General features: G+C 42.9%; 2 protein-coding genes across 2 annotated transcripts in view; both read right to left on the bottom strand.

Annotated features, from left to right (window-relative positions):
• Positions 1–458: 458 nt before the first annotated feature.
• LOC310764997 (lanosterol synthase-like) lies at positions 459–9,533 on the bottom strand. The gene is made up of 11 exons (XM_083619396.1): positions 9,353–9,533; positions 8,901–8,972; positions 8,192–8,242; positions 7,796–7,945; positions 6,862–6,958; positions 6,231–6,336; positions 5,465–5,530; positions 4,093–4,173; positions 3,213–3,383; positions 2,658–2,736; positions 459–1,746 (listed from the first exon to the last, which is right to left on the bottom strand). The coding sequence occupies exons 1-11, from the start codon at positions 9,401–9,403 to the stop codon at positions 1,567–1,569; spliced, it is 1,104 nt and encodes a 367-aa protein (XP_083475522.1). The 5' UTR covers positions 9,404–9,533; the 3' UTR covers positions 459–1,566.
• A 614-nt stretch (positions 9,534–10,147) lies between these two features.
• Positions 10,148–22,900, bottom strand: part of LOC310765266 (lanosterol synthase-like) — a gene marked incomplete at its 3' end in the record, with an annotated part of 29,879 nt that continues 17,126 nt past the window's right edge. Inside the window, exons 3-8 of the mRNA XM_083620041.1 lie at positions 15,073–15,169; positions 13,602–13,737; positions 12,741–12,849; positions 11,112–11,230; positions 10,732–10,829; positions 10,148–10,184 (exon numbers count right to left, since the gene is read on the bottom strand). Coding sequence (XP_083476167.1) covers positions 10,148–10,184; positions 10,732–10,829; positions 11,112–11,230; positions 12,741–12,849; positions 13,602–13,737; positions 15,073–15,169 — 596 coding nt within the window. The remainder of the gene's footprint in view (positions 10,185–10,731; positions 10,830–11,111; positions 11,231–12,740; positions 12,850–13,601; positions 13,738–15,072; positions 15,170–22,900) is intronic.

A 22,900-nucleotide genomic window follows, 5' to 3' on the forward strand; every position in this document is an offset into this window, starting at 1 on the left:
GAGAATTGTATCATATGCAGAAATTGTTAGAGTGCCATTCTGAAGTGATGGCACTTTCTGCAAGCTGCCAAGCACTTGAGATCCATAAAAATGTATTTATCGGTATCTTAAAACTTGGCTAGGAGAGTGGAAGGGTAAAAGAAAAATCTGAGAAATCTGGCCCCGCAGCAAACCAGAAGAACAAGTAACTTTATCCCTTGCTCCACTGCAACAGCGCTCTGCTGTTAAGAGCTTTTTTGGATGTTCATAGTTGCATCAAGCACAAAGCATTTCTAGAGATCAGCTCACTATTAAGTATTGGGAGAATCCATCCTACACTCATACAGCTTCAGATTAAGAGGTGATTGCAAAACAAATGCATTAGGTTGATAGAACCAGTATTATATGCTTTATGCCAGAATGTTTTAATCTGGGGGTAAAGCCAAACTGGTTAGTTTGCAATGCATTGTATTCCCACTATTAATCACTGTCAGGGATCCCGTTTGCTCAGTGCTGTCAATGCAGTCTAAACATTACTTTTTTGAGGAATTAATCTTATTCAAAGATCTACAGGGCTGTCTCCCTGTTTGAACACCACTGTCTCATGCTGAGATCCTGCGCTGTGCATCCATGAACCTACTAGGAAAACCTACTAGGAATTGATTATCTCTTGCTTTGAAATACTTAATTTCAGAATCACTATTCCCCCTGTGCACATGTATACTTTTTTTGGATTTTGATGCAAACAATCAATCTCCTTTATTGGCATAGAAAAAGTGCATTGTATACATGGATCAGAACACAACACAGAGAACAAAACATAGTAGGAGATACTTTAGAATAAAACTGTCCAGACATCATGAGGTACAAAAATGGCTCTTAGGACCTATGGTAACGTCATTTCATGGCATCTCTCAAAAATCCTGCCACATTCTCCACTACAATTATTCAGCAGAAAAGACCCCCTGGAAGAGTCAGTGTGATAAATCCCCTCCTTCAATAAGGGGACCAAATACTTAGCACAGGGGTCAGCAACCTTTTTCAGCTGTGGGCCGGTCCACCATCCCTCAGACCATGTGGTGGGCTGGACAATATTTTTTTTGTGGGGGGGAATGAACGAACACCAGGCAGGCCCCACAAATAACCCAGAGGTGCTGGGCTTCATTCATAGTGGAGGGTGGGGAATATCCTGTACCTTCAAAATGTTGCCTAACGGTATCCCCACTGAATCCACCTATTAAAGGGAGAGCAACATATCTTGAATTTTCCACACCCTCTGTTATTCCTCCTCAAGAACACAAATTTAAGCTGTATTTTGCTGTGTGTAGGAATGTGGATCGTGGTTATGAATCGCTCAGTGGGCAAAGCCTTTTCTAAATTTCTGTTGCCAATAAGGGATTTGAAGTGGTGCAAATCGCTGCCAGGAAATTAAGCTAACGTGCTTCTTTGTCCACTTTCTTTGGGTCGTGTTTGTGCATTTCAAAGTGCAATTGTGCTACAAGGGGAATATCAGCCAAGAGAGAAAAGCACTGGGTGATGTTGAGAAGGATGAAACCCAAGCTCTCAGGAATGACTGTGCACCTCTGTTCAGCACCCTCCATTCTGACTCTGCTCTGCATGCACAGATCCATTCTTCAGGAGTCCTTTAGCGACAGGGCTGCTGGGATACAGCCGGGAAAAGCGGGCAAGTGCAAAGATAGGGAAGATGATTCGGTAGGCATTGTAATGCAGAGTACCAGATTTGTAGAACGCTGTAGCGATGTCACCCTGAGGAGAGGCAAGAGAGAAATTCCTGAACAACCGACATGCAGTCTTCTGTCCTGACTTCATGGTGACTGAGAACCCAGTTGTATGATCACTGTAACCTCTTTTAAGAGCAGCAGTCACATACAGTATCACTGAGCTTTTGGCTGGCAAACAAGACTCTGGAAGCAGGAATCAGAGACCAGAGCCAATTAAAATGTAGAAAAGGCAACTAAAGACATTGTGGCATCTCAGGCAGAATATCCAAATGGTTCCATGATTAAAAAATAAAATAATTAACTGGCAGTCTATGGCTTTTTAAGGGCACCCCTCTGACCTGCCACATGTAACAGTAGGGCCAGCTGTGTCCTGTGCTCTGATACCACACAAACTCAATCCTGATGGCACATTTTGATGCCACAGCAGTAACAAGAAAGGTGCATGAATCACTTGGGTGCCTAAGGCAACAGAACATCAGAGAACATCAGGAACATCAGAGTGTTCAATAGAGGGAGAACATGGGCAGCACTTGTAAGATCTCACCTGCCAATGCCAAACAAGTGTCCATGTGTGTCCACAATACATTGCCGCCATCTACGAAAAGCATCTTTATGACAGCAACAATGCCAATGAGAGTACATTCTGATCTGCCTCATTTAGTAAGTGAGGGGTGGAAAACTTTTGATCCTCCCTATATTGCTGAATTGCAACTCCCATCATCCCTGTCTATTGCCTGTGTAGGCTGGAAGGCAACAACTTAGCCACCCCCACTCTCAGTACTTGGTGGGAAATGCTCTGCGTTCATTCATTTTACATATATTTGGAGGACATGATCCATTTCATAGCTGGCTGAAATATACTGTTTCTGTGAACCTTTAAATTATATTGCTATGAGGATATTTGATTAGGAAAAGAAATTAAAAGTATTAACACACCTGAGGCCACTCCCCAATCGATGTCTGTCTGTCAATCAAAACTTGTATTCCTCTTTCCAGAACCCGAACATCAGGATATCTGCAAAGCCACAAAAATACCGGTCATTAGTTCTGTTATCAGCAGGGAAAGCCTAACATTTTCTTCTAAGGAGCTTATATGACTAAAATTTCTTTTTAAAAGAAAGAAACCCTCATGGGCTCACAGAAACTCAATGGGTCCCCCTAGTGGAAAGACCTGTAAGTGCATGAGTCCTTCACACAAGTTCTGAAAAGTGAAGAAGCTAAAGAAATGAAATTGTGAGGCCTCCATCCCAGTCCTTAAGACGGCCTTAACTGCCTCTTTGTTTGGCATTATTTCAATTGTTTGGACTAAGAAGCACCTGGGAACATCAACATATGAAGCTGCAGGAAAATTCTGTCCTCTGTAAGTTTCCAAAAGTTAGCATGTTTCTTTAGTTCGCCTTAATTGGTTTGTCTAACTGCTGCAGAAAGAACTTGGGGGAAAGCAGACAGAAGCCTTTGCTAAAGTAGGTAACTGCCAGCTTCTGTGCTTACCTAACAGCCATCAGCCCCAACAGAGCCCAGGAGGTTTGGTGGATCTGGGAAACAGTGTGCTGAATATATTTGCGAAACCTGTAGGATTCAAATTCCTCTCCCCAGCCACCGTCTTCCATTTGCTTGGAGACTAAGAATTCACAGGCTTTGGTCACTTCCTTGCATGCCTCCCTAGAAAATATGAGAGGGGAGAGAGAAAAAATAGCCCATGAGATGCCTCATTGGGTTTTGTTCCACTGTTGGCCTTGACTGCATCCAAATAATCTTATGCACACTTACCTGCAGGTAAGGCCCACTAAGCTCAGTTGGATTTACTTCTGAGTAAATTAGGGAATGCATTAGGGGATGCGGGTGGCACTGTGGTCTAAACCACAGAGCCTAGGGCTTGCCGATCAGAAGGTCGGCGGTTTGAATCCCCGCGACGGGGTGAGCTCCCGTTGCTCGGTCCCTGCTCCTGCCAACCTAGTAGTTCGAAAGCACGTCAAAGTGCAAGTAAATAGGTACCGCTCCGGTGGGAAGGTAAACGGCGTTTCTGTGCGCTGCTCTGGTTCGCCCGAAATGGCTTAGTCATGCTGGCCACATGACCCAGAAGCTGTACGCCAGCTCCCTTGGCCAGTAAAGCAAGATGAGTGCCGCAACCCCAGAGTCATCCGCGACTGGACCTAATGGTCAGGGGTCCCTTTACCTTTTTAGGCATGCATTGGGGCTGGCGCTGTCAATATTATATGCGCATGACTCCCCTTTGATATGCCTTTGATATTTTGGGTGGAGGAGCCTGACAGTCTCTCCACTTCACCCTGAAGCTAAGCTCCATCAAGGGCTCCCAGCAGAGCAACATTCATAGTACTGTAATCTTCTACCCGAAAGGCTGCTTACTCACCCACCACGGTAGATGTATCCCATACATGCAAATGCCTCTAGTCCAAACCAGGTGCCATATGTGAAGCATACGCCCCATCGCCTGTCAGGGAGGAAAAACCCATCAGCTGCTGAATGAAAGATACTGAGACAAATGACAGACCACACCCTTTGAGTATGCCCTTTCATTCACTGTTTCATAGAATCAGAGTTGGAAGGGACCATAAGGGTCATCTAGTCCAACCCCTGCAATGCAAGAATCTTTCGAGTCTCATGTTTTATCATCTGAGCTATTGCAGCTATGCTTTTTTCTGCAATTCTTCCAAAACTTTCATATCCCTCCATTAGCTGCACCAAACAGTGAACAACTAGATGAGGAGAAGGTTTCTTCTTAGTGGCAGTTTTTCAAAGTTTTATGGTCTACAGACAGGACTCTCCTCAAAGTAGTGAAAGGAGGGATGGAGCCAAGTTAATTCATCATAAACTTGCAGTGAAATTCCTGGTCAAAGCCAGAATCTCTTGTTGCTATAACTAGTTGTGTGTTTTTCCCTGCTTGCTATTCTAATTTATAGATCTAATTTATATAACCAGTTATTTTACTTAGTGGCTGTAGATCTCATGGTGTGCATATTCCTGATGAATCATGTAGGGATCAGTACATAGTGTTACCAACAGTACAGTATGTTTTCTCTCTAAGTCTAATGACAATGTGAAGGTTTGTGCAACTACCTAATCCTGCCTAAGAACATAGATTAACTGAGGGTGGAGCAAGCTGCTGACACCTGGATATTGGTACTACATTTTAGGCTGCAGGTCTCTAATCACTCGTTAGACACACTAGCAATCAGTTGTTTGTGGTGAACAAGATTCCCAACTGCCCTCTTAGATGTCACATTCTGAAATTGCCCATTTTACACATCAGTTTAGGATCCCATTACCTCTAAAAAGAGGCTGGATGCTCCTGTGTTTTCTTTACCATGAACAGTTAGGCTGCAGCACATCCCTCCACAGTGGGAAGTGAGAAATCCCTTTCTGTGCATGTGTTTTACCCTTCATCGCAGAAATGTTTCATATTTGTAGAATACTGAAAGCACAAACTGCAGACTGTGCAAATGCAGATGAATCAGACGAAGCTCTGGATATCTCCTTCTTGGAGGTAACAGGCAGCCTAGGGATGCTACTAAAGGCAAGAGTTCCACTAGGTGTGTCACATTGCACACAAGGCAGCAGTCTGCCAAACTGTTGTGCAGGAAAGTCATTCAAAAGGTGAAGGTTTCCATAGCCCATCAACAACCTCTTCAAGTCCTACTTTCAGAATGCTATGTATGCATTCAGAAACTACGCCAACCCGTGCCGCAGTCAAGTTCAGTGTGGAATATTTGTAAGCCACTCACCCTAACCAGGAGCCATCAGCTTTCTGCATATTACGACAATACTGCAAAGCCTTATTTAGAGTATCACTGAGAAGAAAAACAAAGGAGTCTTCTTACATTTCAAGCTAAACAGAAAATAATTAACCCAAGTCCCTTGTAGCAATGGCATTCAGCCGCCTAAAGTAGCCTTCGACTTTTTCGGAACTTGGACCCACCCCAAACATGCATTTAGTGGCCCACTTCTTAATGTTTTGATGACGTTAGTGTTGCTATTGTGACCCACCTTAGAGCAGGCTGTGACCCAGTAGTAGGTCCTCCCAGCCTAGCAGGTGATTGCTAATTAAGATGAAGAGTGTTCCTCATCAGTCTTTAAGGATATTTAAACCACCAGCAGCAGCTGTACATGAGATGAATATCTCACAAAAGTATCACTTCCATGTTGGAAATAACATGCATGCTATGTGTACATATACATATACATATACATATACATATACATATACATATACATATACATTTTCCCAGTGCTTTTTTCGGGGGGGGGGTACGCATACCCCTAAACATTTTGTGAATCGACGTTTGGCCTCATTAAGGGGCAGTATTTCAATATAAGTAGGAAAATGAGAGTACCCCTAAACATTTTTTTAGAAAAAAAAGCACTGCATTTTCCAGAGCTGTGCTAGTTGGTTGCATACAGAATTCTAGAATATAGAATATGTGTATTATAACGTAACAATAACATCATTCTCAGCTCATACATTTACCTGATTTCCCCTCATATATTTACCTGATTTCATCTTCCCGGTGATTTGGGAATCTTTTCCCAAAATGTTTCAATCCCTGCATTACTGACGAAGTACATTCTATATAGGTGTGGTCGACCATACAATCAGCTAAAAAACAAAGTTCAGAATGTTACCTTTCAAGATGGCTTACAGATTTATATCCTTAAAAAGAGAGCAAAAACCTAGCAGTTTAAACAGCGGGGGGCGGGGTGTCTATAAAAGCAACAAGTCAAATGCCAGCTCTTCACCACCAAAAGCCTAGCAACCAAATGTGCCATCCACTCAGCAAAACAGGCGTGCAAAGGGTGTGGCAAAAGGAGGTGGCTCTGGCCACACCCACTGCTGGCATGCCCAGCAATACCCTCAAAGTAATGTGTCCCCTCCCTGAAGGCTGTGAGGTGCTAGGGTCATCCTGGGAGAGATGGCTTCTAAAATAAGCAAGACCCATGTGGTGTAGTTGAAAACCAATTATGTTGAACTAGGTCCATAGACTCATTGGCAGCCACTGTCAATGGCACTGCATGAGCCCTCATGCCTCCTTCCCAAAGCCCAGTAAGCGCTTCCCCCACCTTTGGGGGAAATTCACATAAGATTCCCATTTACGTTGTTCCAATACCAAGGCTGTGTTCTTACCATATATCTCTGAGGAGTTCATGACCTCCAGTAGCCAGCTCCCACGCCTGGTTTCATAAGACGAAAAACCACCATCAGAATTTCTCATGTTCAGCATCTGCAAAAAAAAGTACAAGTGTGATTGGGGAGGGAGCAAGGCAAAGGGTTTAAGAATGGGCATGGTGTGCTTTGTCTTACTTGCAGAGGTGCACGATGATCACTCCTGCCCAGTCCCACCAGCCACTCCTGTGCCCTTACTTCACTTGCTCTTTTCCTAAACTAAAAAGCCCCAAATATTATACCTTGAAAAACTAATCTCTTTACTTCAAGTGGAGTTAAAAAAATGGAGAGTGGTTCTCCATACACATGTAGTTGTGCCAGTTGGCCCTCTCTCACCATATTAGGCCAATGGAGAACTCAGTGGATGGGGAGATTCTGTTCTCCTAGCAAACACTAGAAAGTGTCATTCCTCCCTGCGACTATGATGAGGATTCCAGGACAAAATTTGCTAATTTGCGTATTTCTATCGAATGTGATTTAACTCCAAATTACCACTGTATGGAAGGAGATGAACTCATTATATATTTGACTTCAAATTGATTAAGTAAAGCGTAAGCATGTAACAGCAACGTTCTAATGAACAAAATCACTAGTCCGTCTGTTGTCAATCCTAATACCCAGTGAGCTTTCGATCCAGCTTACTGAGGGAGATTGCTCTCAGTCCTGCTACCTTACAACCCTTTACCTGTGCTTATGGAACTCAAACTTCAAGACTGATCATCCTTCACAGGGGATACAATGCTGCCGTAGGGACACTTCCACCAATTCTCTACGGTCCCACAAAACCAATATTCTCCTCAGCACTATTACTGAATGCTAGATGACTTCAGTCTCCCCACAATAGCTTCCTCCTGCCTGCTTCCCATTTTCTCTTCTGGGCTTTCCCCCTTCTCACCACATTGACAGCATCAAAGAGGCGCTGAGGTGCCACATGATCGTCTATGAAGGGGCATTTTTCCTCCAGCAGCATCAATGTCCTCATGGCCTCAGCAGTGCAGTCACTGACTATCCAGTCATTCTCTCGATTGCTGAAGGGGAATCCACCCTGGGTATTGAAGAAAATATATTAGGACTCCTTGGGCAGCCATCAGTGTAGAATAATCTCCTCCCAAAAAGATCCCAATAAAGCAACCAGAGATTTGACGGGTGATCCATATTTCTTCTTCAGGACACTAGACTAGATGGGCCCTGGCCTAAACCAGCAGGCTCCTTAGGTTCTCAGAATTAACACTTAAAGACTCTTTTTTTGCTGGCTATGGGTCACACAGACAGGACACAATTCTGGATGTACCTTGTTCATCTGGCGATAATATCTCTGGTAGTTAGGTGGGTTATCTATAATCTGAAAAACAGATTAGCAGCATATTAATAAAAGATAATCAGAATATATTTATAACCAGAGAAAGCCAGTGTGGCATAACAGTTTGAGTGTTGGACCTGAGAGACCAGGATGCCAATCCCTGCTTCCTCTCAGCCTAAAATTCCTCACAGTGTTGTTGTGTGGATTCAGTAAGGAGGAAGAAAACCATGTATGCCACCTTAAGCTCCTTGGAGAAGAAGATGGGCTATGCAATAATTAACAAACAATAGAAAAGAATAAATAAATTAACTCAGTCAGAAATATGTTCTGTAATTTAGAAGACAGAATATGGCTACAACCTGATGCAATGGCAGCACATAGGGTTGTGTCCGGTGCTAACGCTACTCAAAGCAAACTCACTGAAATTTATGAACTCAAATTGGGCAGGTTTATTAACCTGAATTGGTTTGCTCTGAATAGGATTCATACTGCGTACAACCCATAGTGTCAGTTGAGGTAAATTGCAGTGGATATACAAGGTTTTACACAGGACTGAAGTCACACTATAAAACCGAATTGATATTACTTGTCAATGTTACCTTGCAAAAAGAGACAAGTGTTTCCCCCCTGAGTCTTTTGCTGAGACAGCTGAAAGCAGTATTGAGTTCCTGTGTATGTTATTCCAAGATCTGTGCTTTACCTGAGAGGCTTTCAAGAATTCATGGGCTTTTTTCAGACAGGATGCATAGTCAGGATTGTTCTGAACCCCAGCCTAGAAAAAGACAGAAGTTATGCTTAAGGATTCTGACCCAGGAAAGTCACAGAGAAAATCTCAGACACTTACACAAAAGCATCACTTCGGACAGCCACAAAAATAAATGCAATTTCTTCAGGGATAACTTCAGTGTTACAAAAGGAATACTCAGTGTGTGGATTTCTGGACATCATGTCCTAAGAATCACCTGGAGAACATGCCTTTCTTGGTTAACCATGACAGGCATACGAGGTGTTCGGATCTCGTAATGTGTGTGCTTTGGTTAAATAATGAATACACACTCTCTACATGCCAGTTCATTCATCTAAAATATATATGTAAATGGAAATTATTGTGGAAAGAACAAAAGCAGAAGATTTGACAATATGAAATGATACCTCCAAGAAGCCTTGAATGGCAAATGATGTATCCCAGGTCTGTGATCCCATGACCTGATATAAAAAAAGGAAGAACAGTTTTGACCATTAGATCAGGGGTGGAGAACCAATGGCCTGGGATCTAAAGGCAGTCCTCTCTAACCAGCCCTTTGGATGCTTCCCCAGTCATGTCCACTTCCCAGCCTACACGCTCCCCAACTGGCCTTGCTCTGCACCCTCCTTAGGGGCTGGAATGTCTCATGGAACTGTGATAAGCCCTCCTGCTTAACTGAGTAGAAGATGGGGAAAGATGTGTCTGGACTGGTGTGGAAGCCTCTGAAATTTGTGTGGTCAGAATTGTGTGGGAGTGGTGAAGAATTGGTTTCCTCCCATTTTTATTTTATAATACACTATTTTAAAAGAAAGCAAGAGCACTGGGAGTAAATCAGTAACTAAAGGGCTCTTCTGCACCTTCGCTTGGCCCTCGTTTTGATTGTATTGTGTACTGATCAATTCCTCTTGTTCTCTCAGTTAAGCAGCATGTGTTTTGGGATTCTTGGCACATCAGATAAGATCTGAATCAGCATTTTAAAAAGGTGCTACATGATCTGGTATTATCTTACATCTTATCTCCTAGCCCTAACCCTGGGGTGAAGCTACACTTTATGCAGGAGAGCCATGACTGGATCTCCTGATATTTTGATATTCACTTCAAATAAGCTGGTGCTGTCAGGCAAGGAGAAGACAGCTGAGCTTCAGAGTCACCAAAGCAATGCAAATTGCAGCCCATAATATTTCCCAACATATTGGTTCACACTATTGTACCTTTATTAACATACCATCTTGTCCCATCCTGCAGAGATATAAAAAGCAGAGATTATAGCAGACACAAGACCATGTAGTTACCTATCTGCATTGCATAATAGGAGACCCAAATCATCCTGATATCTCTTCCATACAACACCATGAGTGAGGCATGGGTGTGCATGAGATCTGCCTATACTGCAAATAAGGATATGTTCACATCACTGGCTTAAAACGCAGCAAGGTCATTTTATCCCACTGCACTGCAAGGCACATTTTCACAGGGTTGTTCACATCTGATAGGGGGCAGAGATATCTTTATAGAGTGTGCATGCCCTTTCTGGTTTCCCCACCCCTGCAACCCCCTGGAACTCCTAGTGATGAAACTGCCATCTGAGCATCTGTGCTCATCTGTGCACATATGACAGATGTCACAGCTATAAACACCTTTCTGAAGTTCGATGTGAATGTGAAAGTTCGTTTTCTAGTCTGGTTGATCCTTTTTTGACGAAAGATCAAGGTCTGCAAAACCACACTTATGCAAGACCATGTTCAGGACACTACAAAGATGGGTGGAATAAATATGCCAGCCTTACCAAAGGTAGTCATAAATTCTGGAGATATGTTCTTGAAAAGCTGGAGAATTGGCTCCATCAACATGCCGTCTTATTAGCACATGAAACGCTTTACAAATCTACAGGACAAAAGAGATATCATTCCAGTTAGAAATTCTCCTCCACTATACCTCCATGCTTAGCACACTCATCTGCCACATGGCTATGTCTCTGCATGTCACCAGCCAAACACAGAAACTCATTCAAGTGGGCAGAACAAGATTGCCACAACCATAGGTCTACCTTTGGAAGTATACTGGTTTCTGGGGGAAATCTTCCTCAGGAGAAGGAACATATGCTGCCATCAAAAGTAATTTGGTCCCGATACAATTATTTCTGAAATACATTCACAAAGGACCTACCGGACTAGAATTGGTGGAATTTGAGAATATGTCATCAGCCTTTATTTGCTCATACATTTCTGCGATGGCTTTCTTTCTGAAACTGGTGAAATGGTATCTCTCATACAAATTTAAGGTAGCTGCAGAAGGAATAAGAGAGACACTATGAACATCACAATCATGTTAATGTAGTTCTATCTTCCTCGTGTGTTTTGGGCTACAATCCTCCATGCAATTACCTGGAAGAAGGCGCCATTGAATTCAATGGCACTTGCTTCCAAAAGATATTTTGGCTCAAAATAGAGGCAGGATTTCAGCCCCCAAATTTCAAAGATGATTTCGGGGGGAATCTGCAAAAGTAACATGGGTATGAAAAAGGGGTTTACCAGGGAGTGGGAACCAGTGGTTTAGGGTCATTTGGTTTTTTCCCTTTGCCTTTCTAAAAGTGAGGAGCTTGCATGCCAAGTCACCATGAATGAGCCCATTGCCTCCATTACAGTGAAATAACCAGACAGGACAAAGAGAGTAAATGTAAAATGGGTCAAATAGGCCACAACTTTATTGATTACAGATGTGAATGTTAGCCATAGGCATTGGGTATATCATTTGAAGTTCAACCTACCGACTGGAAGTTTTTCTAAGGTCAACCAACCCAATACTATGACCTACACCAAATTGGGGTACCCCCCAAAGGGTCCCTGGTCAATGAGTGCTATAACCCTAACCCCCGCCTGGATGTTCAGACAGAAGCAACTCCTTGTGGATCCCTTTAATGGGACACCCTCTTTCATGTGTGGACCCAAGTGACACCACTTAGCAGATTTGTGATTGGCCATCTTGTTACCCATTTAAAGGGTAAGCGGAATTCTCAGCAGCTGCAGGCTGACCATTTTCTTTCCCCCAGAATTCAGTGGGAAAAGGAGAACAGCTGCTACCACACCAAAATTGTGCCCACCAATGGTGGTTACTGTGGCAGCTGACATATCCCCCAGAATTCAGGACATTCTCTGTAGATTAAAATGGCAGATACCAGCCAGAGTCTGCCAAGACAAACGCAATTTAGCTTTCAACAGTTAAAGATTTTTTAAAAAAATAAAAAATCAATTTTTTTTAACACAGAGAAAAAACCCAAAATGCCATGCCTTCCATCTGTGGTAAACCCCGCCCACACTTCCATGAACATTTTGCAGATCCCCTTCTCAAAACCTTTCTACTATTGTTTGTCCCGAACTACCCTGTAGTCTGACAGGCAAAACCACAGTGATGATCACCATGAATGTTTATGAAACAACAAAATCCATAATTCCATGGCGTATGTCCATAGCATGGTTCAGGCTTCTTGCTCACAAAGCAAGGCTCTTACTTGTATTTGCTACAAAGGTTTGTATTGTGTTTGTTGTCAGAGCTGACTGTTTGCTTCCAGCTAACAAGCTGTGATAATATGAAACCTGGAAGATGTTGTATGTTTCCATGGATATATGTCTGGGCCAAGGACATGCAAAACATCCACGTCTTATTCCTCAGAAAATGTGTTTGTCTATACCAACAGAAGTCTCTTCCTCTCTTTCTCTGTGCCAAGTAAACCCTAGAAAACCTACGTTGAAGACCCGAATTCCTGGAATAAGACTTGCCAAATCCTACATCACTCACCAAAAGCAGCATTCAGCATCCAGCTGTGTGCAGCTTGCAAATCGGCTTCATAAATATTGTTCCTCTGGGCTGGCCAATCAATGGTGGAGAAGTCCTCCACATAAATCTCCTAGAAGGAAACCATGAAGTGAAATAACTTTCTTAGTAAAGAAGAAGCAGGATATTAGTGTACTTGACAACTGTCATTTCAGAGTTTTAAAAAACCCAGAAAATTCATGTTAGTGTGGCAAAATCTGCTCTGTACCCACATAACGCAGTGCTTTGTGCTAGGAAGGGAGCCCACCCCTCCCTGTGGTATGGCATCAGCTTTCATAGTCCACTTCATCACCATTTTGATACTTATATGAAAAGAGGTATGTTATAATAAATAATATTTTAATGAATTAATGAATTAAACATTAGAGGAGGGTACTCCATAGATTAATGGTTCAACAGTTCTTCATTAATTTGTTTTTGAGTAATTCTGAAGAGGGGTGGAGAAAACACCTTTTACCACCCAAAAAGAAAGGGAGAAAGAAAGAAAAAGATGCATCAAAAAGGGGGAGTCTGGTATTACGGTACTGTGATGGAGGAGGCAACATGGGTGTTGTCTGTCAGTTTTTAGGAGAAGAGGCAAAGGTCTAAAGCAATTATCTGTGGAGCACGAAGCACAGAGCCATTAAAATAAATTAAAACAAAAACATGGCATTTTGAAACACCAATGCTCTGAGCTCGGCTTCTGCCTTAAACGGAAAAAGGACACCCAGCTCAGCCTTCTCCCTGTCAGATACAAGCAAGCAATCCCCCAAGTGCAGATCCAAGGCAGTATGAGGGTCCCACTTTGACTAAGGATGGTGGGATGTTTGGAGAATGTTGCCTTGCCTGTCTTAGACTCTGGATCAATTCATCTTCTTCTACAGTCAGGCGAGTGGCATAGCAGTAGCTCATCACGAGGGTGATATGGCGAGTGTGACACCAGTATGTTGAGGGATGTCCCGGCAGCCATGTAGGAAACAGCCTATTTCAGAAACAAGGAAGAAACAGGTTCATGGAAGACAATGACAGGAATCCTGGATGTAGTGGTAACACTAAAAGCAGATTATATTGCCCTTCATCCAAGGATCACAGGGCAGTTTACGGTATAAAAAGACAAAAAAGCATAACATAACAACAAACAAAACAATCCACTATATTTTTTGTGCCTTATTTTGCTTTCCAGTATTGTTGTTTTTATCTTCATTTTATCATAGCTAGGGATCTTAAAACCTGGAAGCGGCCCAGGCCTCTTTGGACCTCTGAGAGTGCCTGCACTCTGAGCTTGGAAATGAAGTGTGGAGGGACCATTGCAGTATTGCCATGATGTGCACATTGGCATAATGTGCACCAAACATCTTTGTAGCTGTGTTTTGTAATCCCAAGCACATCAAAAAGGCAGAGAGATGGTTGCACATGAGCAAACTATTATATAGGTAGAATCTACACACATATAAAAAAGTTCTGAAAATGCTTTTAAAAAATACCTTGAATTTTCCATAAGGCTCACCATCGCCATCTTGTGTCACATTATATATTGCTCTTAAAACACACTTAAAACTTTTATTTGTAGCTGTATAGCTGAGTCCATAGTCTCTTATATATACAGATTGAAACCCTGTTATACCCTATTACCAAAACAAAAAACGTGATAGACAAGAATTCACTGGTCACAGAGACCAAATGGTCTCAGCATTTCTTTACACACGTAGTTCCTGAAACCTAGTATCTTCTGCAAGCTTCTGGTTACTTCTTTCTTAAAACCAGTGCTTCTTTTCTGGGGGTATGCAGGGGTGCACATACATCTAAACATTTTGTGAATCTAAGTTTCGCCTCATTGAGGGGCAGTATTTTAATATGAGTCAGAAAATGAGAGTACCCCTAAACAATTTTTTAGGGGGGAAAGCACTGCTTAAAGCAGTCCTTAAATCATTAAAATCATTTCCCAGGCCTATGGGCTGCAGTTTGAGCTCCATTTGCGGCTTGCAGTTTTTGCTCCTTAACATGCAGCATATGCCACATCCATGACATGTGTCTGCTCACCAATCAGGCAGAGGTATGGCAACCAGCCATACCTCACTCTGACTCATGAGTAGATGTTCTTCATCTGAGTAACCTCTACATGAAATCCTGTGAGGAACAGGTTCTGTCACAAACAGACATGAAGTAGTGAAGATTAATATGGATGTCTCCGTTTCCAAGTCATTGCTATTTAGTGAAGGATCCGCCTACTGTGTAATACTGTTGCAGCAGAGACCTTACTTTGGCAATTCATGATCGGCAGGGTGGGTTGGGGATGAGTAAACTTTAGGACACATACCATAGCTCAGGAAACAGTGTATTCATTCCCTCCCAGCTGTACAAATTCATAGTAGCCAGCCAAACTTTGCCCAGATGAGGGATTCCAAGAGCACCACCTGGAAAGAGAATTAACAAAGTCTTTGTTTCCATAGACTGAAGGGGCAAAGTCAAAGAAAACTTCAGTGAAAACCGAGATATGTTTATAGCCTTGTGAGATTGAAAGCTCAACTTGTTTAGAGTGTAGTGATGCAGTGCCTCAGAATTCCACTAGAGTGCTGTGCTGCAGCCTCCTTTTGATTGGTTGTGGGTACAGGTAGCCAGAGGGAGGTGGTGACAGCACTCGGCGTAGGCACGAGAAAAAAGCAGTTAAGGAATTGGCGTTCTGGCATTCAGCTGGATAGTTGTATAGGTCCTGAGCTATGTGTTAAATCCACTCTGTAATCAGAAAAAAGTCTCTGAACTTAGTTTGAGAGACAGTGATTAGTGTATTTTAAGAGTATATAGACAAGAGAAAACTGGGAAGCTGAATTGGGAACAGCACATGTGAGAGGACATATTATTTGGATTCTCAATTCAGTAAGAAGGGGAGAGATCTTCTTGAAAGAGAAGAATCCCAAACCAGTCGGATGGGTGAGCTGATCCCCTGGTCTGTTATACTAGAGGAGCCTCACAAGTAAGACTTATAGAAGGTTGGGAAACTGACAGAAAGTACCATCCTGAATTGCACCCATGAATTCATGGAGATCAGGCCGGTTTTTTACCAGGTGGATATATGAAAGATAATTTACGGAACATTATTGATGTGATTGAATATCTAGAAGTTAGAACTGATAAGCAAGCAGCTTTGATTTTTATTGATGCAGAGAAAGCTTTTGATAATATATCATGGACATATATGAAAAAAGTAATTGAAATAATGAATTTTGGACAGGTCTTTGCTAAGGGTATTGAGGCAATTTATTCTGAGCAACAGGCTAAATTAATAGTAAACAATACAGTTACTGAAAAATGTAATATAACAAAGGGAACAAGACAGGGGTGTCCATTGTCACCCCTGTTATTTATTCTGGTGTTAGAGACTTTGTTGAGAAAGATAAGAACAGATGAAGAAATCAAAGTCATCACAATTGGAACTAGGTCATACAAACTTAAGGCATTTGCAGATGATTTAGTATTAACAGTAGAAAATCCTTTGGAATCGGTACCAAAAGTATTAGAGAAATTGAATGAATTTGGCCAAGTGGCAGGTTTTAAGTTAAATAAAGGAAAATCAAAAATGCTGGTTAAAAATATGACAGAACAAAATAAAAATGAACTTGAACAAATAACAGAATTAAAGATAAAAAAGTAAAATATTTAGGGGTCGGTTAACATCAAAAAAATATAAACTTAACCCGAGGTACCACTTACAGATAGGTAGCCGTGTTGGTCTGCCATAGTCAAAACAAAAAAATTTTTTCCTTCCAGTAGCACCTTAAAGACCAACTAAGTTAGTTCTTGGTGTGAGCTTTCGTGTGCATGCACACTTCTTCAAATACACTTCTTCAGATACACTTCTTCAGATATACAGTGTATCTGAAGAAGTGTGCATGCACACGAAAGCTCACACCAAGAACTAACTTAGTTGGTCTTTAAGGTGCTACTGGAAGGAAAAAAAATTTTTGTTTTGACTATGGCAGACCAACACGGCTACCTATCTGTAACTGGAACTATGGAAGGCACCACATTGAGCCGCATGAAATGGAAGTCCATCAACCTCACCAAGAAACTTGCACAGGTACAGACTGATATCTTCTTTCTTACTAAATGCAAGAACCTGGACATTATACCCAAGGGTCTTAGAATTAAGAACCCTCTACAATCCACGTATCCCACAGTGTATCTGAAGAAGTGTGCATGCACACGAAAGCTCACACCAAGAACTAACTTAGTTGGTCTTTAAGGTGCTACTGGAAGGAAATTTTTTTTTTGTTTTGACCGAGGTACCACTGTACTTCACCTCCCAGGGGATGGATACTACTTCCGGTATGATGGCGACCAGCACTCTACTAATGTGAGCCCGTTGATTTTATCTTTTTATTTTCTTTTACTCCTTTTAAAGACTATTTTAATGAACACTGAGCTCAGATAAATTTAAGCACCTCACCGCATTCTATCCCACGCTTTGTATTCCTGACTCTTCTTGGAAGTTTAAAGCTGAATTGACTATCTTATCACATTGTGAAGAGTTTACAGGAAGACTCATGGGCTGTTCCCTCCACAAGTTTGGAAGCACAGACGGAGCATAATTTAGTGTTATGCCAATAACCTTTGGCACACTACTCCTCCTTGAATAGGATACTTTCAAGGAAAATACTCCCTCGACTCTTTGAAAAACCTAGGGAAGATAGAAGAGCGAGGTAAAGGGAGAGATGACTCAGCAATTAGACAGCCCTGCTGATGCGAGGAGGGGGGCTGGAAAATGCTGCAGAGAATCTGAGGACTTAGAGGAAATGGCATGTTTGCCCCTCACCAAGCAAACCAAAATCAGCAAATTCTTTAATGGAAGAACAATGGATACTTTTAATATTCCGACCTCGAATAGCTTCTCTCCATTAGCAGAGATAATAGATAAGGAAACGACACCGAAGGAACTATCCGCTAAACAACCCACTAACCCCTTAAACAACACCATCACGAGACCAAAAGGTCCCAAAAAAGTTCTGACTATGCCCATTCAGGCGGAAGACTGCATCAGAGAACAAGAAAACCATCTCTCTGAATTACTACTGGAACACTCTACCACGTTAGACCTAGTGGCTAAAACCTTGTACTATATCTTTAAATACATAAGAGACATCAAAGGCTCCTTAGAGAAGATTATATCCTTTGTATCCCCAAAAGTTAATGTCAGCCCCGTAGATGCTTCACCGGAGGATAGGGCCGAACCAACACCTAGAGTACCTGTCCTACTGCGCTCAACTTCGCATACTGGCTGCAAATTTGAAAATGAACAAACTATGGAAGATTTACACACCATATCTTCCTACAATCTCTCACTACAAGCCACTAGACTTTGTTTAATTATCCTCCCCTTCAAAGGTCAGGTTGTTAACTGGTCGTCTATACATGTCGCAAGAAGGCATCTAGCTGAGCTTTTGGGCGTAAATCCCCTTTCCATCGATCTGAAATCCACTGTCCACATTTACAGCAAGCCACACATGCAGAGGATACTGCTCACCTTCGAATCTAAAAAGTTTCCAACTTATATGATGTCCCTACAAAGCTACCTGACTAATTATGGAATTTTTATTACAAGAGTTTTTATCAACACTAAGATTTGCCCTCTTATACCCTACTCTCCAGCTAAAAGGAAAGCAATTAAAAATGAGGGCACCCCACCTACTACGAGCTCTACCTCTCCACCCTCAGACTTAATTAGTTGGACAGAGACCCCCATGCCCCTCCTATCAAAGGCTACTCATCTAGAGAATTCGATGGAGCAGGAGTTACTTGTTTCCTTCTCCCATCTGCCAAAAGCCGAACAAACAGAGATAACGGACAGACTAGATGAGTTATTACTCTATCTCCGCAACTCTGAAGACCTAGCACCCACAAAAGAGGCAAATACTCCACCTAACTTGGAGCGAAAAATGGGATATGAATCTCCTCAGGTCACGTCAGAACACACACCCCTACTCTGCCCAACTGAAATCCACGCCGAAATCTCTGTGGCGCCCCTAATCACATTACCGGAGACTTCACCATCCAATGGATGCATCTTACACCACCCCGGGAAAGCCCTAGATGCTATTGAAGAGACAAAATGACTCTCACCTCTACTACTATCCTGGAACGTTGCTGGATGGCAATCGAAAACAATGGACAAAGACGTTCTAACCTACATATCACAGTTCAAGATCATCCTGCTCCAAGAAACCTGGATGCAAAATCCTTTTGAACTACACAATTATTTTGCTTTCCATTCCTGTGCCTCAATCGGCCCAAAAGGCGGAAGACCGGCGGGAGGTCTGAGCACCTTCGTATCGACAGATCTAGGAACCTCCCCTATCCAATTGAAAATCGATAAAAAATGGATTTTGGCTGTTAAAATATTCTCTACCCACTTTAAGATCATATGCATCAATGTTTACATTCACCCACTTATGAAACAAACTGATCTTAAAAACATCTGGAACGAACTGGAAGACTGCATTCTCCTTGTCTCAAATAAGTTTCCCTCTGCCTCCTTAATTATTGGTGGGGACTTTAATGCAAGGCTAGGCCACTCAGATGAACAGCTAATCAACGAAAGTGGAACGGGTCCCCTAAATGCTAATGATGAACATTGGCCCCTATTCAGGCGTCATTCACTTGACCCAGTTACCAATTTTGCTGGTACATGTCTTTTTCTAATGGCACTTAGATTAAACCTTGTTATTTTAAACGGCCTCTCCTCGGGAGACTGCCCTGGCCAATTTACTTATTGGTCAGGCTTAAGGCATTCTGTTATTGACTACATCCTTGTCTCCCAAGAACTCTTTGATGAATATATTGAATTTACTGTAGATATAAGAACCGAAAGTGACCATCTACCCCTAAATCTTAAAAGGACTGAATTTTGGGAACCCTCTAGATGTGGGCTCGCCCCACAGACACCTGATCCTAATGTTCTACAACAAATAGGCAGATCCAGAATTAAATGGTCCCCTTATGTTAATAACAATTTTAGCATTTGGACACAATCAATGGAAGGTCAACTCCTCTGGGCTGATCTGACCTCCAACGACACTGAAGAGACCTCCCCAATTGACCATTATAACACTTTAATCCGAAAACTCCAACCGTTATTGTCAAGACTCAGGAGACCTAACCACAATGAGTCCCCTACCAACAAAAAAATGGTTTGACCGCGAATGCATCCAGGCAAAACTTATACTCAGGGAATGCTTTAAGGTCTTCCAGCAAAATCCTAACCCTATCACTAAATTAGAGTTACAACTTAAAAAAAAAGAACTACAAAGAGTTACTAAAAACCAAAAAAAGAACCGCAGATTCTCTCATCTGGCAGGCCCTCATAAAAGCGTCAATAGAAAAAGACAATACCAACTTCTGGAAAATTATCTCCAGTCAAACCAAAACTCCTAACGAGGGCACAATAATCCCTGCAAACTCATGGGAAGAGCACTATAAAGTGCTGTTTAGGGAACATTGTCCTTCTGCGCTGCTTAACATCCCTTTAGATAATGATACACCATGGCCCCCAACATCTGAAACTGAGATCACTTCGTTAATTCTACAAATGAAATCTGGCAAAGCCCCAGGAAGTGATTTCATTGTCACTGAACTTCTGAAAGCACAAATAAACTGGTGGGCCCCGGTTCTTGCAAATCTATTTTCATATATAGATAAGACAATTGAAATCCCTAAAGATTGGGGACTGGCTATAATTGTTCCTATATTTAAAAAGGGCAACCCCTCTGACCCATCTAATTATAGACCAATTAGTCTTCTGAATGTGATCTGCAAACTTTATACAAAACATCTATGCCTAAAATTATGTGAATGGTTAGATCATAATAACTTGCTAGAAATTGAACAAGCAGGGTTTACATCTGGACGTTCTACCATAGATCACTGCTTAGTGTTAGATTATTTTGTTTATAAGTATGTGAAACATTGGAAAAAGTCATTGTATGCGGCCTTTGTGGACCTAAAGGCAGCATTTGATTCTGTATCCAGGGGTAGGCTCTGGGCCAAATTGGCCAATATGGGTATTAACAGAAGGTTATTACTTATGATGATTAAGCTTCATGAGAACAATACCCTCCAGATAAGACTCGCACAGGACGGCAGACTCTCTAGAGAAATCCCGGTCCAAAGGGGAGTTAGACAAGGATGCCTATTAGCCCCATTTTTATTTAACATCTATGTTAACTCCCTGGTCACATGTTGCCGTGAAATCGGAAACCCCCCCCCCCGTGTTCTCTAACGGCAGAAAAGTACCAGTTTTAATGTATGCGGATGACACTGTTCTTCTCTCTCAAACCAAAGTGGGTCTGAAACGTGCCTTAGGAAAGTTTAGTGACCAATGTAACACTGAACTGTTAACAATTAACTTTGCCAAAACCAAAATTGTACATTTTAACCGCTCCTTCAGGAAAGATAATTGGAGCGTAAATAATAATAATAATAATAATAATAATTTATTATTTGTACCCCGCCCATCTGGCTGGGTTTCCCCAGCCACTCTGGGCGGCTTCCATAGAAAACCAAAAATACACTAAAATATCACAGATTAAAAACTTCCCTGAACAGGGCTGCCTTAAGATGTCTTCTGAATGTCAGGTAGTTATTTATCGCTTTGACATCCGATGGGAGGGCGTTCCACAGGGCAGGCGCCACTACCGAGAAGGCCCTCTGCCTGGTTCCCTGTAGCTTTGCTTCTCGCAATGAGGGAACCGCCAGAAGGCCCTCGGCGCTGGACCTCAGCGTCCGGGCAGAACGATGGGGGTGGAGACGCTCCTTCAGGTATACTGGGCCGAGGCCGTTTAGGGCTTTAAAGGTCAACACCAACACTTTGAATTGTGCTCGGAAACGTACTGGGAGCCAATGTAGGTCTTTCAAGACCGGTGTTATGTGGTCTCGGCGGCCGCCCCCAGTCACCAGTCTAGCTGCCGCATTCTGGATTAGTTGTAGTTTCCGAGTCACCTTCAAAGGTAGCCCCACGTAGAGCGCATTGCAGTAGTCCAAGCGGGAGATAACCAGAGCATGCACCACTCTGGCGAGACAGTCCGCGGGCAGGTAGGGTCTCAGCCTGCGTACTAGGTGGAGTTGGTAGACAGCTGCCCTGGACACAGAATTGACCTGCGCCTCCATGGACAGCTGTGAGTCCAAAATGACTCCCAGGCTGCGCACCTGGTCCTTCAGGGGCACAGTTACCCCATTCAGGACCAGGGAGTCCTCCACACCAGCCCGCCCCCTGTCCCCCAAAAACAGTACTTCTGTCTTGTCAGGATTCAACCTCAATCCATTAGCCGCCATCCATCCTCCAACTGCCTCCAGGCACTCACACAGGACCTTGACCGCCTTCACTGGTTCTGATTTGAAAGAGAGGTAGAGCTGGGTATCATCTGCATATTGATGGACACCCAGTCCAAACCCCCTGATGATCTCTCCCAGTGGCTTCATATAGATGTTAAAAAGCATGGGGGAGAGGACGGAACCCTGAGGCACCCCACAAGTGAGGGCCCAGGGGTCTGAGCACTCATCCCCCACCACCACTTTCTGAACACGGCCCAGGAGGAAGGAGCGAAACCACTGCATAACAGTGCCCCCAGCTCCCAGCCCCTCTAGACGGTCCAGAAGGATGTTATGGTCGATTGTATCAAAGGCCGCTGAGAGATCCAGCAGAACTAGGAAACAACTCTCACCTTTGTCCCTAGCTCGCCGGAGATCATCAACCAGCGCGACCAAGGCAGTTTCAGTCCCATGATGAGGCCTGAATCCTGATTGGAAGGGATCCAAATGGTCCGCATCCTCCAGGCGTGCCTGGAGTTGTTCAGCAACCACGCGCTCAATCACCTTGCCCAAGAATGGAAGATTTGAGACTGGGCGATAGTTGGCCATACTGGCCGGGTCTAAAGATGGTTTTTTAAGAAGCGGTTTAATGACCGCCTCTTTCAGCGGATCTGGGAATGTTCCCTCACAGAGGGAAGCATTCACCACCCCGCAGAGCCCATCGCCCAGCCCTTCCCGGCTTGCTTTTATTAGCCAGGATGGGCAAGGATCAAGGAGACAGGTGGTTGGTTTCACGCGTCCAAGCAGCCTGTCCACATCCTCGGGGGTAACGGATTGAAATTGATTCC

Source organism: Podarcis filfolensis (assembly GCF_964270895.1).
Source record: "Podarcis filfolensis genome assembly, chromosome: 6".
Classification (NCBI taxonomy): domain Eukaryota; kingdom Metazoa; phylum Chordata; class Lepidosauria; order Squamata; family Lacertidae; genus Podarcis; species Podarcis filfolensis.